The 22,818-nt window shown below is 32.3% G+C and overlaps 1 protein-coding gene across 1 annotated transcript in view; it reads right to left on the bottom strand.

Annotated features, from left to right (window-relative positions):
* The window catches only part of LRRIQ3 (leucine rich repeats and IQ motif containing 3), a gene marked incomplete at both ends in the record, with an annotated part of 72,733 nt that extends 52,217 nt beyond the window's left edge, over nt 1-20,516 (bottom strand). The window contains 4 exons of the mRNA XM_084242347.1: nt 3,093-3,249; nt 13,172-13,305; nt 16,960-17,283; nt 20,268-20,516. Of these exons, the coding sequence (XP_084098473.1) occupies nt 3,093-3,249; nt 13,172-13,305; nt 16,960-17,283; nt 20,268-20,516 (864 nt within the window). The remainder of the gene's footprint in view (nt 1-3,092; nt 3,250-13,171; nt 13,306-16,959; nt 17,284-20,267) is intronic.
* Between the last annotated feature and the right edge of the window lie 2,302 nt (nt 20,517-22,818).

Genomic DNA, 22,818 nt, shown 5'->3' with positions numbered 1-22,818 from the left:
TAAGCAAAATTAGCCAGAAAGAGAAAGATAAATACCAGATGTAGACACTTATCTGTGGAATATGGAGAAAACAAAGTTTCAAAGACAAAGTTTAAAAGCAACGCTTGAAACCTAACCACAGAACTGAGAGCAACTGAGAGCATCAAGAGGAAGATAAAGAGTGCGGGGGGGGGGGTGTGAAAAAAGGGCAGGGAGAAAGCACAACTGACTGTGGTGCTTCCTGTCTTTGGATATTAGCCATTCTTACAAGTTTGAAGTGATATCTCATAATTTGGATTTGTATTTCCCTAATAAGAGATATCAAACATCCTTCTATGCACCTGTTGGCCATCTGTGTCTTCTTTGGAAAATGTCTAGTCAGATCCTCTTCCCATTTTTTTATTGAGTGGTCTTTTATTTTTGTCGAGTTTTAAGAATTCTTCATGTAATTTGGATATTAACCCTTTGCCAAATGTATATTTTGGAAATATCCTCTCACGGTTAGTAGAACGCATTTTTTAAACAATGATAGTTTCTTTCAGCATGCAGAAACTTTAGTTTCATGGAGTCCCACTTGTTTATTTTTGCTTTTGTTTCCCTTACCACTCAAGTCAAATCACAAAGACCAGTATCACCTTCTGACCAATATCTGCAAGCTATGGATAAAAAATGTTCATATGATTGTTCCAGACCCTCAATTTTCTTACTCTTACACACTTTCAATTAGATTCCTTTCTCATGGCTACTGATTTTTGGTTCTGTAACTAAATTTTATTGTTAGTTTATAGCTCTGGATGTTAATATGGATTTCTGATTTTGCAGCATGTTGTTTCCTAAAGAAATGCAACCTGAACGCAATCTTCTAAGTCTTTCCTCCTAGGTTACCATGAATATGCTTAAGTTTTATGCCCTTTAAACTAAGCACATTTTGTCCTCAAACTAGAGCAAATTCAAACATTGATTACTCTTTAATCTGAAACTTGAATTCCATTCTTGACCAATCTTTCCCATCACTTCACTCACAACTACTTTTTTTTTTCTTTAGTGAACTTACACTATTAAATGCTGATATTTTCTCATTCTTTTCCCAAATCCCTAATCCTATTTATTTTTCTTGGCCCATCTGTTTTTTTAAGTGCTGTGGTACTCAACTTTTCTCACTATTGTTTCCAGTAAAGCAAACTCCAAGTCACTAAAGACTAAATATATAAATAGTAGTACATAATAAGACAAGCATATGAACCGAGTAAGCTGAAGAAAAGACTACAAGTCAGTCAGCAGAAGATGCGATGTCAATTTTATATATAAGTAAATATTTAAAGATGAAATTTACAACTATAATTATTTAATTAGTTTAAGAAATTGCACTGAAGACCACTATTATAATATCTTATGAATGGTAACTATAAACAATGAAAAATTATGAGACCATGTATTTATAGAACAGTTCTTAATAAATTATATTAATAGCAATATAATCAACATATTTGATAATATTAAAGTTTTAGAAAACTCCTTACAATGAATGTATTTTACAAAATATTTCATGACATTCAGAAGACTTCCAGTGCCCAGATAATGGTAAATTATACATAACTTTGTGAGTATGAAATGAAATAACTTTTGGAATATGAATATTTATGCCTATTTATACACATATAAAATTAACTTGGCATAACAACATACATACATACATAGATATATAGGTATCAGCACATGTATATATATATATATATATACCTTATATGACCGTGTGTTTATATATATATGTCAATATGTGTGTGTCTGTGTGTGTGCATCCACCTATCTATACATCCAAATTATTTATCATCATATCCAAATAGGTTACCATTATACAATATTAGCTAAAAGTTTCCTATGCATAAAGCATATAAAAATGTAATGACATTTTTTAAATCAATGAGTTTATATTCTACATAGAGGATCAAAAGACACCTTCGTGAACTTTTCATTTTCATAAAGCATAAGATCATCTGAAGCAAATAAACAGAGTTGACACTCAGAGCTAGTGAGAAAACATTTTGAATAGGATACACTTGCCTTTCAAACTTATTTTTTTACTCAGTGAGTAACTTCTATGGGAATTCAGGGCTTGAGGATATTTCTATACTAAATTTAGGACATCTGTCCTCAATTTTACTAAAATCAGACTAATGATAGTCTGTGCCTTTTATGGACCTTTCTAATCATGTTAAAATAATGGAAACATTTGTAGCTCAGGCCACCCAGAAACAGGATCCTATATAAAGGAGTGTATCACAAACACAGTGATTTACAAATGAAGAAAAATATTCACTCCAGTTAATTATACTACAAGGCTGAGTATTCAATTTGATTATTACCTAATTTCCAAATCAAAATAAAATTACCAAATTTAAAAAAAAAGATCAGACATTAGAATGAGAAGATCTGGAATTATGTTACAGCATTGTCACTTAACTGTGGACTTTGGTAGACTACCTCTGAACCTTAGTGTATTTATAAGAATGAAATGAAACTTATAAAAATAAAAAATGAAAAAACATAACAAATGCTTATAAAAATTCTTATAAAAATGAAAACACATAAAAAACAGGTACCTAACTGACAGTATTGTAGAGAATAATTTATGTAACATATGTAAAATATCTAGCACAGTGCCTAGTACATAGTAGGCACTCAATAAATACAAGATTCTATTTCCTCTGTGTGCTCAAACCAATATATATTACAGCACAAAACAGTGGATGAATATTATGCTATATGGAGAATTATCAGCCTTTAATGCATGAAATTTTATATATATTCACTAATAAGATTTTTATATTGCTATTAGTGCTAATTATAATAATTAAAACAGAAAATACATACAAAGAAATAAGTTATAAAATGCTTGTGGTAATAACAATTTACACCACAAAATTATATAGTTAAATGATTTTTATAGAGTTATATGATTTTTCTTACATCAGGAAAATCTCAAGCAGAATATGAACAATGTGATAGAAGATATTTTAAAGAAATTGAAGAAATTCTTAAAAATGCTATATAAATTATAACTTAAAGCATCTTAACTAAAATTATTTTAAAGAAAAGGAATAAATTATACTTACATGTCTCCAATATGCACATTTGCTTTTTATATTAGTTTCAGGCTGAATAAAGAGATCCTTAAAGAAACTGTCTTCATATCCTTTAGGCAGGTAAATCCATTTTGTTTTACTTTCTTTCATAAATTTCTCTCGCTGTTTTTTATATGAAAACAAGGGTCTGAATACAAAGGGGGAAAGTTGTCATTCTGTTTTGTTTTGTTTGTTTGTTGTTTGTTTGTTTGTTTGTTTTTTCCAAAAGGAGTGAGAAAATTACTCGAGTATATTTACATCTTAGAAAACTTGGCAAATTTAATGTAATATTAACTTTATATTTTTACCATATGAAACTATTTAGACAATAAGGTTTGCTTATCAACATTTACTGATGGATGAATGTGTGTTGAGAAATCTTTGATAATATAAATCCACAAATAATTTTGTACTTCTATTTGGACATGCATTTTATAATAGAATGGCAGGGAGAACATAACCAAATTATCTCTAGAAATATAAGGTAACCAGTATGAATTCTTTTTTATTTTTCCTCTTCAATGAAGAAGTAACTTTATTTTCACTTAGGAAAATTATTCTAGAGAAGTACTCTCCAAAAGAAAATGTCTATTAGTCATCATAAAATATTATAAAAAAGAAAAAGGTGAGACTAATTTTAATACTGATTTATTTAACCCAATATATTCTAATTATCACCTGATAACCAGCATCAACCAGCTAATATAATATTGTAAGATAAAATACTAAATATGTTCCCAAATCGAAACAACACAAGGATGTCCTCTCTCACCCAACCTATTCCCCATTGTACTAGAAATCCCACACAGTCTAATAATAAAATAAGACAAAACTACAAGCCAATCTCACCTTTGAATACAGATGCAAAATGCTTAATGAAATAAGATCAGCAATGTAAGCAAAGAAAAAAGCACTAAAAATACTGCAAAATCATTACATAAACAAATTAATGAAAGGAAAATATATGATTATATAAGTAGAAGCAGAAAAAGCACTGGATGAAATTCTGCAACCTAACTTTAGTTAAAAATCTTTGTAAGATAGGTTATCAAATAAACACTTCAATATCTTGGAGACAATTTACTAAAACCCAATAACATTCACTATATATTATGAAAGAGCAAAATCATTTATATTAAAATGATAATCTAGATAGAAAGCTTACTGTTACCATTACTATTAAATAACATAAGTAAAATAACACTATTCAGAAAAGTAATCTTCCCATTTCTCAAAAATTTTTATGTGGGCTCCATCTATTCATTCTTTCAAAATTTTTATTAATGATCTACAAATTTGTTAGGGCAAACTAGAGTGAGAGGATAAAACTTATGATAGCTAAGTAAGACAAAAATTAATTTATTATGAACCCCAACCCAGTCTAGTTTGGAAGGGCAACTCCACTCATGTATTTATAAATTCCATAAATTTATTCAATGTTTCACTGTACTAAAAGACATTATCATTGACCCAAATAACTGATGATTTCCAGGCCATCAGAAGGGAAAAACATGAAAATAAAGAGGAACAACTATTATTTAAGCACTTGAAACAGCAGTCATAATTATTACTTCTGCTTATTTTCAAATATACAAAAATATAGTCAGATGAACACATTTAATTACACATGAAACTGGTTATACATCTTTAGTGGTTACCCAAATGCAAAGAAAAAAAGAAAAAAAAATGGCTTTGGGGTTGGGGATAAAGTGGTATTATAAAAATTACCCTCATGTGCTCTTGTAAAAAAAAAGTCCCAATACAATGTACAAATGTTCAAAATATGTACACACCTAGTTAACCTGCTAATAGGCAAAATGTGGAAATTGTATATTGCTTGCCCCTTGTCCCCCAACTCTCATATTATGTTAATTTAACCAATTCCCTAATGCTAAATGAATCTTCTATTCCTAGAATAAGCCTATTTTGGCTATAGAGAATTATCCCCTTTATCACTGGACCTAATTTTTCCTGTCTTATTTAAGATTTTTAAGTGTATTTGTAAAACTAGCCTACAATTTTACTTTTTATGTCCTTTTCACCTTTTGCAACAATTTTTTTTTATGCTGACTTATCAAAACAATACTGAAAATATTCTCTTCTACTTTCTGGAAATTTTTGTAAGATGGTGCTATATCATCCTTAAATGTACAGAATAATTCTCCAGTAAAGTCATCGAGAACTGAAGTTTCTTTGTGTAAAGGAATTTAATAATGGGTTCAGGGCCTCTCCTGGTGGCACAGGTGGTTGAGCGCAGCTCTGTGAAGCTGTCCGCAGCCTCTGCAGCACTGGTTCGATCCCTGCGGCCTGGCAACGGTCCCACATGGGGGCAGACCTCTCCTGTCGTGCCCGCTGCTCTCCTCAGCAGTGTATTTCGTCATTCTGCCTGTTCTGTACCCCACTCTGTCTCTGGTGAATCTTCTCACCCTCCCACACATCTGGCCTGTATCCCTGTTCTTGTATAAATAAATAATCTTAAAAAAAAAGGGTTCATTTTCTTTAATGGACAACTATTCAGCATTTTTATTTCTTATTGTGTCAGTATGAATACTGTGCTTCTTCAAGGAATTTGTCCATTTCGTCCAAATTGTCAATTTGGTATAAAATTGTTTATTGTATTTTCATTAACTTCTGTGGATCTATGGCAATGTCCTCTTTTTTCATTCTTCATTTCCTCTGACTGATATATATATATCAGTCTTGCTGAAGCATCATTATTTGAAAAAACTATTTATTGGCTTTATTGATTTTTATGCTTATTTTCACATACTCACTTTGTATACTTGCTTCCTAGTTCATCAATTTCTGATACTATTTTTCTTATTCTCTTCTTTCTACTCTCTTTGGATATAATTTCTGGTACTTTTCTATCTTCAAGAGACAGATGCTTGATCCTTGATCTGTCTTTCTCCTTTCAATGCATTTGGAGCTACTAGCCAACAATTATTTGTTATTTTCAAATATGCTTTGTTAGAAATTGCTAGATACCATCCAATTCAGAGTCTCCCTTTTAGCTTTAATAACAACAGTCAAATTTCATGTAGCTGGCAAAGATGGCCAGTTAAAAAATTTATTTCCTAGTATCCCTTGCTGCTATTATGCCCGTATTATATTTTTTTAAATATATATTTATTTATGCATAAAAGAACTGGGGGTGTAGGCCAGAGGTGAGAGGGGCAAGAGGATTCATCAGAGACAGAGGGAGGAGCAGAACAGGCGGATCTACTGAAATAACACTGGTAAGTGGAAAAGCGGGCAAGGCAGGAAAGGTCTGCTGCGCCATTTGTAGGCAGCTCCCTGGCCAAGAATGGAACACAAGCTGCAGCAATAATAATGTGATGGCACTGAGATTTAACCCCTCTATCACCGGGGAGGCTCCATATTACCAATTTGTGGTCAAGAAATATAAGAGCAAATTGTTCCCAATTATACTGATCAAATTTGTTTTAGATATGCCATTTCTGCCACATGCTATTGCCTGAACTTCCCAGTATGTGAACAAACAAAATTATAGGAACTTTAGCAACTGTTTTGAATCACAAATTTGAGAAGAACACACATGATAGGAAGATAGTGTGAAAAGTTAAAGGAAATTTGGGCCCTATATTTTGTGCATCATAGGTCTCAAGTTCTTACAGACTTTTCTAATAAGAAAAAGAAAACCTTTGCCTAGTTTAAGCTATTTTAGGAGGTCTGTTAAATGGAAATGAATATAATTATGACTAAAACCTACAAATAAATTTTTCTTATTTTTAAAATATATCATCAAATTAGATAAAGCTTTCAGAAAATTATAATATGATAGTGATTATTATGGGTCCTTATCTTCCTCCCAATCTCAATAGGATCACATTATTTCCCTATTGTGTTCATTTATATATATGTGTGTATATACTTATATATAAATATAAGTATATATATACATAAATACACACACATACATATGTGTGTATATATAAAATATATACAGATACGTGTGTGTATAAATATATACACACATACATATATACACAAACATGTAAATTATATTTACTGGAAATACAGTCTTGGTTCCTTAGATTTTATGTATAATAAACCCTGACTCGGCATTCAGATAACTCCCACTACTTGTCAAAAGAAATTCATAACCATACAATTCAGAAAATCATCATAATTTTTTTTAAAGGAGAACTTTTTGTTTGTTTGTTTGTTTATTTATTTATACAAGCACTGGGTACAGTCAGAAGTGCAGGAGGGTGAGAGAATTCACCAGAGCCAGAGCGGGGAGCAGAGCAGGCAGAAGGACCGAAGTACACTGCTGAGGGGAGCAGCGGGTAGCAGGAGAGGTCTGCACGCCATGTGGGACCCTCCTCCGGTGGCCGGGGAGCAGCCGGGGATCGAACAGGTGCTGCGGAGGCTGCGGGCAGCTTTGCAACCCAGCGCTCAACTGCTGCACCACCGGGGAGGCCCCCTCATGACAATTTTTTTACTGGAAAACAAAAAATAAGTCTGAATTTTTAGAATTAGTAAATGATGCTTATAAACCCATGCTTTGTGAGAGCACGTGGGATAGTAGTTTTGGCAGTGACAGTGTTATTAGGTTATCCAGATTCTCTCAGGAAAACAGATATAACAACTGAAGAGCAAAAAGTTTTAAATATTTATAATGATACTATATGACAAGATATCCTCAGGAAAATAAAATGTAAAGGGATACACTGTTTCTCTTCAGATCACATAAATCTTTCACCTTTTACAAAATGTAAAGGAATGGAGAAAAACCATTGACATCCATAAGACCACAGTGGTATTAGCAATTATACAGGAGAGAACAGATAAAAGGAAAGAAGCACCTGATCACTATGAATAAAACAAGTTAAAGGCACTTCCTGAAAAGTTGGAGAGAGAATTTAAGAACAGAATCTAAATTCTGAAGGGCTTTTGTGTACTCTAATGCTGTGTGAATACAAGGGATGACTGGTAAGAACTGAAAGGTCGAGAGTATTCTCAGACTATGAACCCCAGAACTAAGCAGTCAATGTTTCCCTTTAGTTCAAAGCCCAACACTGTAAAGTAACTTTTGAAGACAAAATCAAAAGTGAGCAGAAAGAAACAAATGGAAAAGACAGAGGGAAATAATTGTCAACATTAGTAGGAGTGTGCTGAGCACCTGAATCAGAGAACTCCAAATGTAAGTTGTGATATTTTTGGAAATTACACACACACACACACACACACACACACACACACACACACACACCAGAAGAAACTTTGGAACCTAGAGAAAAGCATCTTCTTAAAGTTTAGAAAACCTAATTTCTTATAAAACAGGCAATACAGAATAATCACAATCCATTCCCATACAGATTTTTTTTGTAAAATTATAAAAGAACAAGAAGCAAAACAGCACCCTTATAAATAATAAAAGCAACCCATACAACCAAGCCAACAAAAACAATGAAAAACTATAATCTACTATTTCACAACAATTTTAAACCCAGTTCCATATAAGAAACTTGGCAAATGTCATTGTAATTCTAACAATTAAAAAACTGAACAGATTTAAAAATCAATGACTCTTCTTGGATCATGGAGGATCAGAACAAACTGTTGTCCTGAAGATTTGAGAGACAAATAAGCAAATATAATCAAAGTCACCATGGCTTATCTGAGCAAAGACATTCAAGAGGAAACTGACACAGATACCACAGCCCGGGTAGGAAAATCTGAATCCTAATTGACAAACTGTTGTCGGCTCACTGTCGACAACAATGAGAGTTAAAAATTCTGGGGGTACCCAGTGTTTAAGGGGGCTGCTAAAATATTGTGAGATTTATCTCCAAAAGCTTAACCAAGTTCCCACAATAAATGTCAGACAAAAATTCCCTTGAGCTCCAGAAGTAAGGAGAAAATAACCATTTGGAAATATCCCAGAGCACTTGTTCTTAGTAAGGCCTGGCCCCAAATGAAGCTAGTTAACCAGAGCCTAACCTGTTGGGAAGTTACCAGTGCCTAACTGACATAGGGGAAAACCAAACTATACTGCTAAAGACCTTTCACATGGGAAAAGAGAAATAACAAGCTCACAAGAGTACAGAATGCTACACCCCAACACACACACCACAGCACCATGTTCGTAAGACCTATTTATAACAGCTCCTTTTATCTAGTACATGATATTAAGCTATTAAAAAAATTACAAGACATATCAAAAGAAAAAAAAACATAATTTGAGAGTAATAATCATAAATACAAGTGGCTACATATAAAGATATATACTATATAATTCCAACTGCAAGACATTTTGGAATAGGCAAAACTATGGAGACAATAAAAAGATCACTGATTGCCAGGGACTGGGGAGAGGGGCTCGGAAGAGTACAAATGATTTTTTTGTGTAGTAAACATAAATGATATGATGGATACATGCCATTATACATTTGTCCAAACCCACAGAATATACAACATAAAGAGTGTACTATAAACTATAGATTTGGGATGATGTGTCAATATAAGTTCATCAGTTTTTACAAATGTATTACTTTGTGAGGGTGTTTATGTGATAAGCAATGCATTGGTAAGGACTGGGGGTATGCTGGAACTCTCTCTACACTATGTTTAATCTTGTTGTGTACATAAATCACTCTAAAATAAAGTCTTATTTTTATAAAATGAATAAATGATAAAGGCATATTAGACCACATAAAATAGAATCACAAATTTAGGGAACCAATGATCAGACTTAAAGAATCACAAATTTAAAACAACTTTGAGGAATAAATACTAAATTAGAAGGAACATAATTACAGCAATGGGAAAAGAAAATGCCCTAGAGACACAGAATATGAATGTAATAAAGATTTAAAAATTGAAAAGAAAATAATTAGGTCAGGAACTAACACACTATGATAAAACTAAGTTATCTATTCAACAAATTATTTTAGTTATGTATCTCCATTCTAAAATATGCGACAAATCTTTAACACTTCTAAATATTTATAGTTGATAGTACTTATATATAGCAATTCTGAATCTATTGTGTGGCTATTAGGATTAAATGAGTAAAATTACTCATAGTGATAATATAAGTAACCAAAATTCACATGAAAGAAGAATGGAATTATAATGTGTAAAGAAGGAAGACAGAGAAGAAACCTTTATGTTGGGTTACCATTAGAGGTATCAATACAAATTCGTCATAGAAAAAGTAATCCAGTTTTTATTCTGTCTGCTGAAATGGCCTTGGAACAATGACTACAGTAACAATGAGTGTATCTAGTTCCTAGAGCTTAGTTTCCATGTATGATTCCCCAATTAAAGACCAGGGCTCTTGGAAAATAGTTGATTCCAAAGCTGTAGATTAAAAAAAAAGTAAAAAGAGCACAGAATTTGGAATACGTTAAACAACTGGACCTGAAATTTACAGATTTAACATACACAGTCTCATCTCTTTAGAACTGACCACAAATGTCCAATACATAATAGCTGTCTGACATTTGATACATACTGTAACCTCACAAAATGTTTAGAATCTTAATGTTCCACTTATAAAACAGAAAATATAGGACAAAATAAAAGGCTCTGCTGCATTAAATGATATAGATAGTATAAAATATTTATTAAATAAAGTAAATGGTACTTTATGTGTATTACATATTCAATAAATGTTTATTTCCTATTTTTCCCATTCTTTTACATTTTTAGAATCCCTTGACCTAACCAAAATTTCTATCAATGACCTCACTATACCTGTCACTACTCAGGTTTAGGAAGCTGCCAATCTGATCACAATATTTCATTTAAGAATAAATGTGCACTACCTTTGTATGATAGCATTCATACGTGATAGAAATTATTACTTTAAAGGATAATGAATTAATCATATTTTTTAAAAATTAGGCAGCACATATTTCAAAGATGTATATATTATATCAGCAGTTTAAGTAAATAAATTTCAAGCAAGGTGCAAAATATTTGGGTTCAGAGAGACATTACTCAAGATTTGGTGTAGAAATATGAGAGAACTAGTCACTAGGATCTTTAGGTTATGGGAATAGACAGGCAATTCTCAGGGAAGCTCAGAATGTTTCCCAGTTCTTTCTGTTTTCACTTTCCCATAGATGAATCCAGAAATATTTTTTTCTGATCCTAACTTCCACAGTCTCTCCATTTATTGATGTACTTATCAATTCAGGAAATATTTTTTGAGCACCTAATATATATCAGGTACTCTATTAAACAGAGATATATATGATTATACAGACAACTGCAATACAATATGGTAAGTACTTATGATAATGAAAATATATGATGCACTTTTAGGGGCAAATATTTCCATCTTTTATCTTTAACAAATTGGGAACAATTAGAGAATTTCAATTGGCGAATAAAATTAGATATGTATTTTTGAAAGATTACTGCATGCTGCAGTAAATATATCAACAATTAGAAAGGAGCAAGAAATTGGAGGAAACAATTAGTCAAACAACAATAAAAAATACATTTTTAAAATATATAGCATATAATAAGAAGGCAATATCCACATTTGCCAGGTACTATGGTCCTTTATAATTATCTCAACTCCTACAAGCATTGAAATAAGTACTACTATTAGCCTCTGCTCTATAGCATTTAACATATGAAGACCCTCAGGTTCAGAGTAGTCAAGTAATGTGCCTAATAGGACAGCATTTTAAAGCAAAGGGGAATTCAAGCCAATCTTTCTGGGACCACTATATTATTATTACTGACATCTTTCCACACAAAGTTCATTCAAATTCTGTTCATGCATGCTGAATTTTCAGAGATTGTTTCTGGCACAAGCTTTTAACTCTTATATTGCATGAGTATTAGAGAAAACCTTGAATCTAAGAGAGAAAAACTCAATCCTAATCCTAATTAAAAACATATTCCTAATTAAAGTCACTTTAATTAGACATCTATTTCATATAAATGCAAACAAAATTTAAAAGGAACAAACAAGACAGAAATAAGAAGACAGCAACCGCCTGATCCTTACTCAAATGTTTTACTCCAGATCATTTAATTGTCCCCACTTGTGAGCCCACTCTGTCTTGGTCTGGAAAGTATATGAAATCTCTTTCAAAAGTTACAAACATTGTATTTGGTTAATTTTTCTGTTTGTCCTCAAATCTCTTTTTATCAGAATTATTGCCATGCATGATTAGCACATGCTGGCTAATGTAGGAGATCATTTTCTCTGCTTACTATAAAATGGTGACTATCATTTCAGTGAAACTTCCTTATCTTGCCTTCTCAGGAAATGACCATGCCCCACCGTACATCTATTTTAATTCTACCTGTATTTCAGAGCCAAATTTTATTTCTATCATCTGAACTCTACCAATAACCTGAGAATAAAATATATGAGAACTTTCATTTATTTTTTTCATGTTTGATGTTTGGCATGAATAATACAAATAAATTGATGACAGAGAATCCCATCTTATCTCCCTGAGTAAAATATTAAAAGAGTCTTGCAAGAAGAGTATTACTCTGTTTGCAAATGTCAGGTACTAAAAAGAAACGCAAGGAACAAAGATAGAAGAAAAGACAATTAACCAAAAGTTAAGGTAGAGTAATATAATAGCATATGTTTCAGCAAAATTATATTCGTATCCAAAAAAATAGAAATAGAAATACAAGTGCAAAATATAAATCAAACCCTCATATGTATGTTTCATGGTTTATATTACTATTGCATCCCATTAAATAGAGCACAGCTTATATTTCTATTAGTTCATAGTACATGAAAGAAAGTCAATATATTTTTTCACCCATTCTGTTAAGGTAAAATAAAAAAACTGTTAGAATCACTCAAACATGATTATTTAAAAACTTTATTGTTTTGTATGTTCATGTTCAATTTTAAAAAAAGTTTCAAATTTTGATTATGCTAAATAGTATATTACTAAAGTCTGACACTTTCTTTGAAACTGGTTCAAATGATCTATAAAATACAATTTTGATATGGAACAGAAAAATGTATATTATTGGAGAATTGCCTTTTTACCACTGATTTTCATGTCATCTTATTTTAATATACAAATGGTAAAGAAAATGAGACATACCTCAATTTCTTTCTAATCAAAAAACCACGCGTCCATCTTTGAACAATCAAGACTGGTGAATTATGAGCCAGAATTTCATTAATTTTTGCAATAATATATCTAATATCATTAAGTTCAGCCTCATAGGTTGATCCCTGAAAAAGAAAATATATTTAATTTGTATTTCATTAAAGTATTTCCAAAAGACATTTTATTTTATTTTTTTAAAGATTTATTTATTTGTGCAGGTGTAGGACAGTGATGTGGGGGTGGGGGATGAAAGGATTCACCAGAGATGAAGTGGGGAACAGAACATGCAGACTGACTGAAATACACTCTTGAGGGGAGCAGCGGGAGAGACAGGAGAGGTCTGCCTCGCCATGTGGGTTTCTCCCTGGCCAGCTGGGGATCGAACTCGTGCTGCAGAGGCTGCGAATTGCTTCATAGTATGGTGAACCCCTTGCACCACCAGGGAGGCCCCTCCAAAAGATTTTAAACCTGAAGTCTAATGGTATAAATTATTAAAATGTTTGCAGGTATCTTATAGGGAAAAGTTAAATAATATGTTTTCATAACTACTTTTATGAAACTTGAATTTCATAATTTTAGAAGATCAAGAATTTGTAGTACAGGGCCTCCCTGGTGGCACAGCGGTTGAGTGCTGGGTTGTGAAGCTGCCCGCAGCCTCTGCAGTGCCTGTTCGATCCCCGGCTACTCCCGGCAACCGGAGGAGGTTTCCCACATGACAGCAGACCTCTCCTGCCGCCCGCTGCTCCCCTCAGCAGTGTACTTCAGTCTTTCTGCCTGCTCTGCTCCCGCTCTGGCTCTGGTGAATTCTCTCACCCTCCTGCGCTTCTGACTGTACCCAGTGCTTGTATAAATATATAAATAAATAAATCTTTAAAAAAAAAAAGAATTAGTAGTACCAAATAATTTCAATTCTCTACACAACATACAAGGTCCATGATGGTAACTCTCCATTCTAGATTCTTCTCTAATCCAATAGTATAAATCACATTGATTTCTGAAACACAGTGTCATGGATAGGTATCCAAAGAAACTGTATTCTGTGAATTCACATAGAGGAAACTGGCATAATGCATAATGAGGCACTTCAAAAGAACAGTTAGGGTTTCCAGTATGACTCATGTGGTATAGAGAAATTCGTGTTCTAACAGAAAGGGTAGTTTAAAAAAACAAATTCTAAAACTATATACTATTTAGAATATATAAATCTAGTTTCATAGAGAAATACCCAATTAATTTGATATTCTAAATGTATTTTATTTATTTTGTTCTTTCCTATTCCCATGCTTTTACTTCTTTATGTATCTGGTCCTTGGAGTCTATTTTTTCTGTTCCATATGGGAATTTTTATCCAATACAATTTCCCAATTTGGTGTAATTTTCTCAGTATACTTAAAAAATGTAAGTCATAATAATCCCACAAGTATTTATGGCAAATAGAGTAAAATCACATTGTTTTTACATTGCATTCCTGATAATAAACTGAAACTATTCTATAGTCACTTTAATTAGTCACATGAAATGGTGAAAATCTGCTAGGAAGACTGTATTATTTTATTTCTAATAAATACTGTGGGATCACACAATAGTCAATTTTCAAGTTTAAGAAAAACTTCACCTGAGTCAAGTACCATTAAAAATTCAAAATGTAGAAAAATAATAACAGTATATAATTTTTAGAAAAGAAAACAAAACCCTACTGAAACTTATACCACTAAAACGAACCACTTTCATTAAAAAATATTCATTCCAAAATCCTTTCCCCAATTCCACAACTTTCATTTTCATTGCTTAATATAGCCTTTTACAAAGCAACTTTTAAAAATCGTATTTTTTTTTTTTTTTTAAGATTGTGCTTTTTGAGGATGCCATGGTGGCACAGTGGGTTGAGCACAGCTCTGTGAAGCTGTCTGCAACCTCTGCAGAGTGGGTTTGATTCCTGGCCGGACAGGGAGATTGCCACATGACAAGGCAGACCTCTCCTGTCTTGGCCGCTGCTCCCCTCAGCAGTGTCTTTGGTCGTGTACTTCTGTTTGTACTTCTCCCCCCCTCTGTCTCTGGTGTATTCTTTCACCCTACTGCGCCTCTGACCTGTACCCCAGTTCTTGTATAAATAAAACAGATCTTTTTTTTTTAATTGCGCTTTTTGGCCAAGTCTAAGAATACTTTACCTAATTCTAGATGCCAAAGATTTCCTTCAGTTTTTTCTTTTAAGTTTTATAGTTTAAGGTTTTACTTTTAATTCCTTTTTCTAGTTTCTATACTTTTTTTTTTCTTTCTTTTGTTTTTTTGTGGTAGGATAACTATACAACACTGTATAGTTTCCAACAGTACATTCCCTCACCTCAACAACTGCATATACTCACCATGCCCACCACCAAATACCAATCACCATCCAGCAAAAACTAATCTAACCCTTCTACCCATTCTCACCCCCTCCCTTTCCCTCTGGTAAAAATCTTAAGTTGTCAAAGTCTCACAGTTGTTTTGTTTGCTCTTTTCATTTATATTGCAAAATCAGTGAAATTCTAATTCACTTATTCTAACATATTTTCCTTAGTAGAAGTCCCTCAAGGTCCATCCATGTTCTCACAAATGGCAAGGTTTTATCTTTTTTTTTTTAGGACCGATTGGTATGTCATTGTTTATCTATAAGATATTTTCTTTATCCACTCATCCACTATTAAGAATTTGGGATGTTCTATAATATTCTGGATATTGTAAATTGTGCTGTAATAAATAGCATGTTCACTGTTTACATACACTCTCAGATGTTATCACTGTTCAAATAATTTTCTATTATTCATCAATATTCAACATATATATGTACAGATTTATATATATTTAGAACACATTATAAATGCTGATCTGCAACATACTTTTTTACTTCCCATATCTTGTACCTGATTTTTCTTAGAGTTTCATTATTAACCCCCACTTTTGAATTCTCATATGGCTTATTTCCTCTAATATTGGTATATCATGAGACATTTTCTTACATTTTTACCTATCCATTCAAGTATTTTGTAACCCAAAAGTACACACATCATTTTTCAATTATTTCTTTCAATATTTAAAAACATTAAAATAATGATTTGAATACACCATACAATTGCAACTTTGTAATCACAAAATTGTTTAGGATTTAAATAGTTGTATTATTTTCCAATCCATTAATAATCCAAATTATCAGGCCTCCCGGGTGGCGCAGTGGTTGAGTGCTGGGTTGCAAAGCTGCCCGCAGCCTCCGCAGTGCCGGTTTGATCCCCGGCCGCTGGGCGAGGGTCCCACATGGCACAAAGACCTCTCCTGCCGCCTGCTGCTCCCCTCAACAGTGTACTTCGTCAGTCTGCCTGCTCTGCTCTGCTCTCGGCACTGGCTCTGGTGAATTGTCTCACCCTCCCACACTTTTGACTGTACCCAGTGCTTGTATAAATAAGTAAAATAAAAATTTTTTAAAAATCCAAATTATCCAACCAGTCATTAAAAAATTAGTCTATTGCCAATAGAATTGTTGGAAAATAGGGAAAAATTTAAAAAATCGAGATCTACTTTCAAGAAAAAAAATTAAATATTTGATTCTATAAAATTTGATATTTTTATGCTTAACAATTTTTATTCATTAGATTTTATAAGTTTTCAGATATAACACATTAATAATATATTTACTATCTTATGATATTTTACATAAGTGAAAGAAAATATTAAGTTTTAGAATTTAAAAGGTAAAATTTCACTTCCATAAATTTTATATTAAATTAAACCCCAATGAAGTCAATTACCTTTTTCAAGGGAGGACAAAAATTAAAGTAAAGTCGGTGATTACATGTTTTGAATCTTTCAGGAAGACGCCAGTTCTGAATTATTTCTTCATCAGAAATCACATAATTATCCAGCGCTTTAAGAGACCATATGCTGTTAACAAGAACATGTCTATATCCTTTTTTAAGACTTACTGGACAATCAAACATTGTGAGGGCAATGAGGTTTGGACAGGCAGATAAGGTACATATGTTCCTTAACTTTACAAACCCATTGTCATGAAGATAGAGGAGTTTTAAATTCTTTAATCGACTCCAAAATGTGGTATCTGGTAGGCTCTTTATCTGAAATATCAATCACAAAATATCAATTACAAAAAAATACCTTATATTCAAATACTTCCTAAAGAATGAGTGTACAATAGACTATTTAAATATCTTCTAAAATTCAGTTTTTTCCCTATAGGGGAAATTCTCATTAATAAGTAAAATCAGAATTTCTAATTACCCAAATGATTACTGGGGAAAAGAACAGAGTAACTGTTGTCTTTATAAGTATAATTAAGTGAATAAACATACTTTTTGTTCAGCAAAAAATACCTTTTTAATCAGTTGACTTTTTAAACTTTCTATAACACTCCTCTTATAAAAAGAAGTCAAATCAATGTGAAACATATCATTACCAAATCAAGGATAAATATGATCATCTCAGTAGAGAAAACATTTGACAAAATTCAATATTCTTTCATTATAAAAAATTTCAAAAACTTGGTATAGAGAAAATATATCTAAACAAAATAAATGGCATACATGAAAGCTCCCAGCTAACATCATATTCAACAGTAAAAAGCTAAAAGCTTTTCCTGCAAGCTCAGAAGCAAGACAAAGGTACCTACCTCACAACATTTATTTAACATTGCACTGGAAATCCTAACCAGAGCAAGCAGGCAAGAAAAAGAAACAAAAGGCATAGAAATCAGAAAAGAAATAGCAAAACTGTCACCATTTACAGATGACCTATTGCTAATAAAACAAAGTTAGTAAATTACAGGCTACAATAACAATATATAAAAATCTGTTGCATTTCTATATACAGTAACTATCATAAAACAAAGTTAAGAAAACTGTGCCATTTATACTTACACAATAAATAATAAAATATCAATAAAATTAACCAAAGGAGTAAAAGATCAGTACACTGAACATTAGAAAACAATGATAAAAGAAATTGAAGAATACACAAAGATATTTCATACTTGTGGAGTTGAAGAATATGTCAAAATGTGTATACCACCAAAAGCAATTTAAAGATTCAATAACAATTCTTAACAAAATTCCTCTGTCATTTTTCACAGAAATAGAACAAACAATCCTAAAATGTTCAAGGAACCACAAAATATCCAGAATACTCAAAACAATTTTAAGAAATAACATTACTGGAACCATCAGATTTCCTGATTTCAAGCTATATTATAAAACTATAGTAATCAAAGTAGCATGGTATTGGCATAAAACAAAAACCATTTCGATGGAACAAAATAAAGAATATAGAAATTATCCCAAACTTATGTTCAATTAATTTATGGCAAAGGGACCAGAATATACAATGAGAAAAGGATAATCTCTTCAACAAAATGTGCTAGGAAACCTGGACAGACATAGGTAAAACAGTAAAACTTGATAGTGATCTCATCCTTGACATCAGTTTTGAGCATCACTTTTTGGATTTGACAACAAAAGATAAAGGTAACATAAGCAAAAATCAGTAAGGAAGACATCAAACTTAAAAGCTTTTGTACAGAAAAAAAAACTACCAACAAAATAAAAAATATAATTATCAACTAACCTACAGAGTAGGAAAAATATGTGCATATCAAATATCTGATAAGAATTTAATATCCAAAATACATGGAGAATTCATATAACTCAATAGCAAGAAAATAAAACAATTAAAAATGGGCAGAGAATCTAAGTAGCCATTTTTGCAAACAAAACACAGAAATAGCTAACAGATACATGCAAAGGTATTCAATATCACTATTCAGGTAAACGCAAATCAAAACCAGAATGAGATATTGCTTATACCTGTAAGTATAGCTATAGTCCACAAGAGATAAATTAGTATGGGCAAAGATGAAAAAAAGAGGAAATCCTTGTTCACTACTGGTGAAAAAACAAATTGGAGCAGCCACTACGAAAAAAAGTAGGGAGGTTTCTCAAAAAGTTGAAAATAAAAACTAACATATGATCCAGCAATTCTGTTTCTGGTTATTTGTGCTAAAGAAGTATATACATTAATTCAAAAAGATACATAGAGCCCAGATTCACTGCTGCATTATTTACAATATGCTAAAACATGGAAGAAGTGTTCATTGATGGATAAATGGATAGAAAATGTCTCAGATACATACACACACACACAAACACACACACATAAAACACTGGAATATTATTCAACCTTAAAAAGAAGAAAATTTTGTTATCTGCGTCAACATGGATAAAACTTGAATATATTACAATAAGTGAAATAAGTCAAAGGCATATATCAGATGATCTCACATGTCTGCACAGTATCAAAATGCCAAACCCTTAACAAACTCATAGATAATGAACAGATTGTTGGTTGTCAGAGGTATGGTGGAGGTGTGTACAAATGGTCAAAAGATAGGAATTTCCAGTTATAAAATAAGATTTGGCAATATAATGTATAATATGGTGACAAGAGCTAGTAATAATGTACCATATACTTGAAATTGCTAAGACAGTAGGTTCTAAATGTTCTCATCTTAACAAAAAAAGATTGTAAATTTGTTTTGATGGATGTTACATAGAAATATTATAATGATTATTTCATAATATGTACAAATAGCAAATCATCATGTTGAACACCTGAAACTAATACATGTCAAATACATATCATTTGAAAACGATAATTAAGGAGTCACAACTTATTTTTATTTTTTTTTTTGGTGGGACCCTCTCCGTCGGCCAGGGAACGAACCGGCGCTGCAGAGGCTGCGGGCAGCCTTGCAGCCCAGCGCTCTACGGCTGCGCTACCAGGGGAGGCCCTCACAACTTATTCTTAATCCAGCTATGTATGCAAGAAGTAAAATAAGCCAAATCTGTCAATGTTTATAATTTTTGATTTAAAAATTTTGCTTACATTTAAAACTATGTGTTTACCTATTTAATATTTTAATTTATTTTTTAAAATTCTGTTTATATGCTAGATAAAAGGCTATTTGGAAAAGACAGTGAATTAATCATACAATCACTTACTAAATTTTAATTTCATTTATATGCAAATTTCTGAGGTGGCTATTGCTTACCTGATTTCCATGGAGATCAAGTTTCACTAATTTTATACAACCCTGAAGTGGGTGAATATCTGTAATAAAATTGTTTGAGAAGATACAAACTCTAAGAGATATAAAAGATTGCAGATTTTCCATAGATTTTAAATGAAGGCCATTGAACTTCACAAAAACAAAATCTTTCTGATCTTCTATAATGTTTTCATTATAATGACGCCATTCATCATGACTGGTTAGCTCTTTTGTGATTGTTCCATGAAACATCTAGGAAAAACAGGAAATTGCTTTCAATAATTTTTTCAACATCAACAAACAATACTATGTAAAAACAATATATTTGCTAATACATATTCAGAATAAAAAAGGTGAAGTATTAAAATTAAAAAATCGAATTTCCATAAAACCTCTGACCAAGATCATCTCAACTGTTTAAACATTATATAATTACAATTGAAAAATGTTATCACTGTTCTCATCAATTAACTAATCAGTAAGAAAATGACAAACTTCCTTTTTCCTAATACTTATAGACCATGGAATTCAGTGAAATAGCTGAGATAAAAATATAACCTCCAGGCAAGTCAAGTAAAACAAAGAAAACAATACCTCATTATAGCTTGCATAGTAAGTGTGATTAAAAGATAACTGTTAAGAAGTGCATTGAGGGCCTCCCCGTGGCACAGCGATTGAGCGCTGGGTTGCGAAGCTGCCCGCAGCCTCTGCAGTGCCGGTTCGATCCCCGGCTGCTCCCAGGCCACCTGAGGAGGGTCCCACATGGCACGCAGACCCCTCCTGCTGCCCGCTGCTCCCCTCAGCAGTGTACTTCGGTCCTTCTGCCTGCTCTGCTCCCAGCTCTGGCTCTGGTGAATTCTCTCACCCTCCCGCACTTCTGACTGTACCCAGTGCTTGTATAAATAAATAAATAAATAAATAAATAAATAAATAAATAAATAAATAAATTTTTTAAAGAAGTAAAAACTCTCCAAAAATTTGTAAAAAAATGAAGTGCATTGAATGATGAACCCCCAAGTCAGAAAAGTGGTAACTTTTGAGAGAAATGCAGCTAGATATTAAGGAACAATACAGGACTTCAACTGTTATAAATATTTGGTTTTTAAAGAGATCTTTGTTATCACATTATTTTTATAGCCATTTAAGATCTAGAATTCTTTTAGTTCAAAATTAGTTCAAAATTTATCTAGAACATGAATAAAAGTTTTTCACACAATTGCATATGGTATTTTTAAAATATAAGAAACTTCCCTTACTGTGGGGAATTTCAGTTTTCATAAAAGACTGTTAACCCAGTATTTGTTTAGAAGAGAATGTATGAGCTCAAGTGTTCTGAGGGTCTGTTACAGAGCAGGGAGAGGGGCAAGCAAAACTGCCTACTCTATTTTATATTTATGTTCTCTGTAGCAATAATACTGACCATCAATAGAATGTATTGGTCAGTATATAAACAACCTTAATTTAAAAAAATACCAAATTCCTTAACTGAATATTATTTGCTATCCAAAGAACGAACAACATGTCTTATCTATAAGAAATCCACCTTGCTCTATTCTTCAGGCAGTCATCTTTGACTTACATTCCACTATCATCTATTATCACATTTCTGTGTGATTTTTTTAATATAAGGGAAGTCACATCAAAACCCTACCGTGGACTTTGCTTCTCTCAGTGAAAAACAAGGCCCTCTCTCTGTGCATTGTTCCTGCTCTGCCCTCTCTTGCTACTTTCTGTTTTGTTTACTCACACCTCATTCTGTCCTTATAGACAACATATAGTTGGATATTTTTATTTTTTTAATCTCCTCTGACAATCTGTTTTAATTGGTGAATTTAGACCATTTATTGACTTTCAAGTCTTCTGTATTTTCAAAATTTTCCTTATAAGAACATTTGCTTTTACTAACAAGGAAACTTTTAAGCTATAAAACTATGAAAAAGTAATCTTCCTATTCACTCAAATGTTTCCTCTGTAAGTAGAAAATTAATAACAGGGTCAAGTCTTTAAAAGAAAAGACTAAAGGTTAAGACAAAAGCTTATAGTCCCTTGAAAGCCTATGTTCCTGATGCAGACTTTTCAAATAAATCAAACTGTATGTTGTGGAACCATTTCTTTCTGAGTCTTGGGATTGAAATATCTTCTTTCAATCTTCTACTACTTACCAGTTATGAGACTAGGTCACTATTCTCTCTGTACTGTAGATCTCAAGTGTAAAGATTAGTTGTAAAACCCATCTTAAACGTAGTGCTTTAAAAGAGAAATAATACCTAGATACTACAAAACACATATATAAGCTAGAGACTAAGTCCTGGGAAAGTTATTACAAGTTCTAGGTTAATGTGCACGTACAAAAAGGAGTCACAGACGCAATCAAAACACCACAAATGTGGATTTAATTTTATACAACTTCCAAAAGCCTATGAATTAAATTCAAACCTGAAAGGGCTGGACAGGATTACTCTCTAGGAACTGCTAGGGCAAAAAAGCCACAAATATAAGGTTTTCATGATTTTAAATGCTCAGACTGTTTCTGGACCTGTGGTTAGAGGAAGAC

This window comes from Talpa europaea, assembly GCF_964194135.1.
Source record: "Talpa europaea genome assembly, chromosome: 9".
NCBI classification, from domain to species: domain Eukaryota; kingdom Metazoa; phylum Chordata; class Mammalia; order Eulipotyphla; family Talpidae; genus Talpa; species Talpa europaea.
This window is presented reverse-complemented; position numbering and strand designations above follow the sequence as displayed.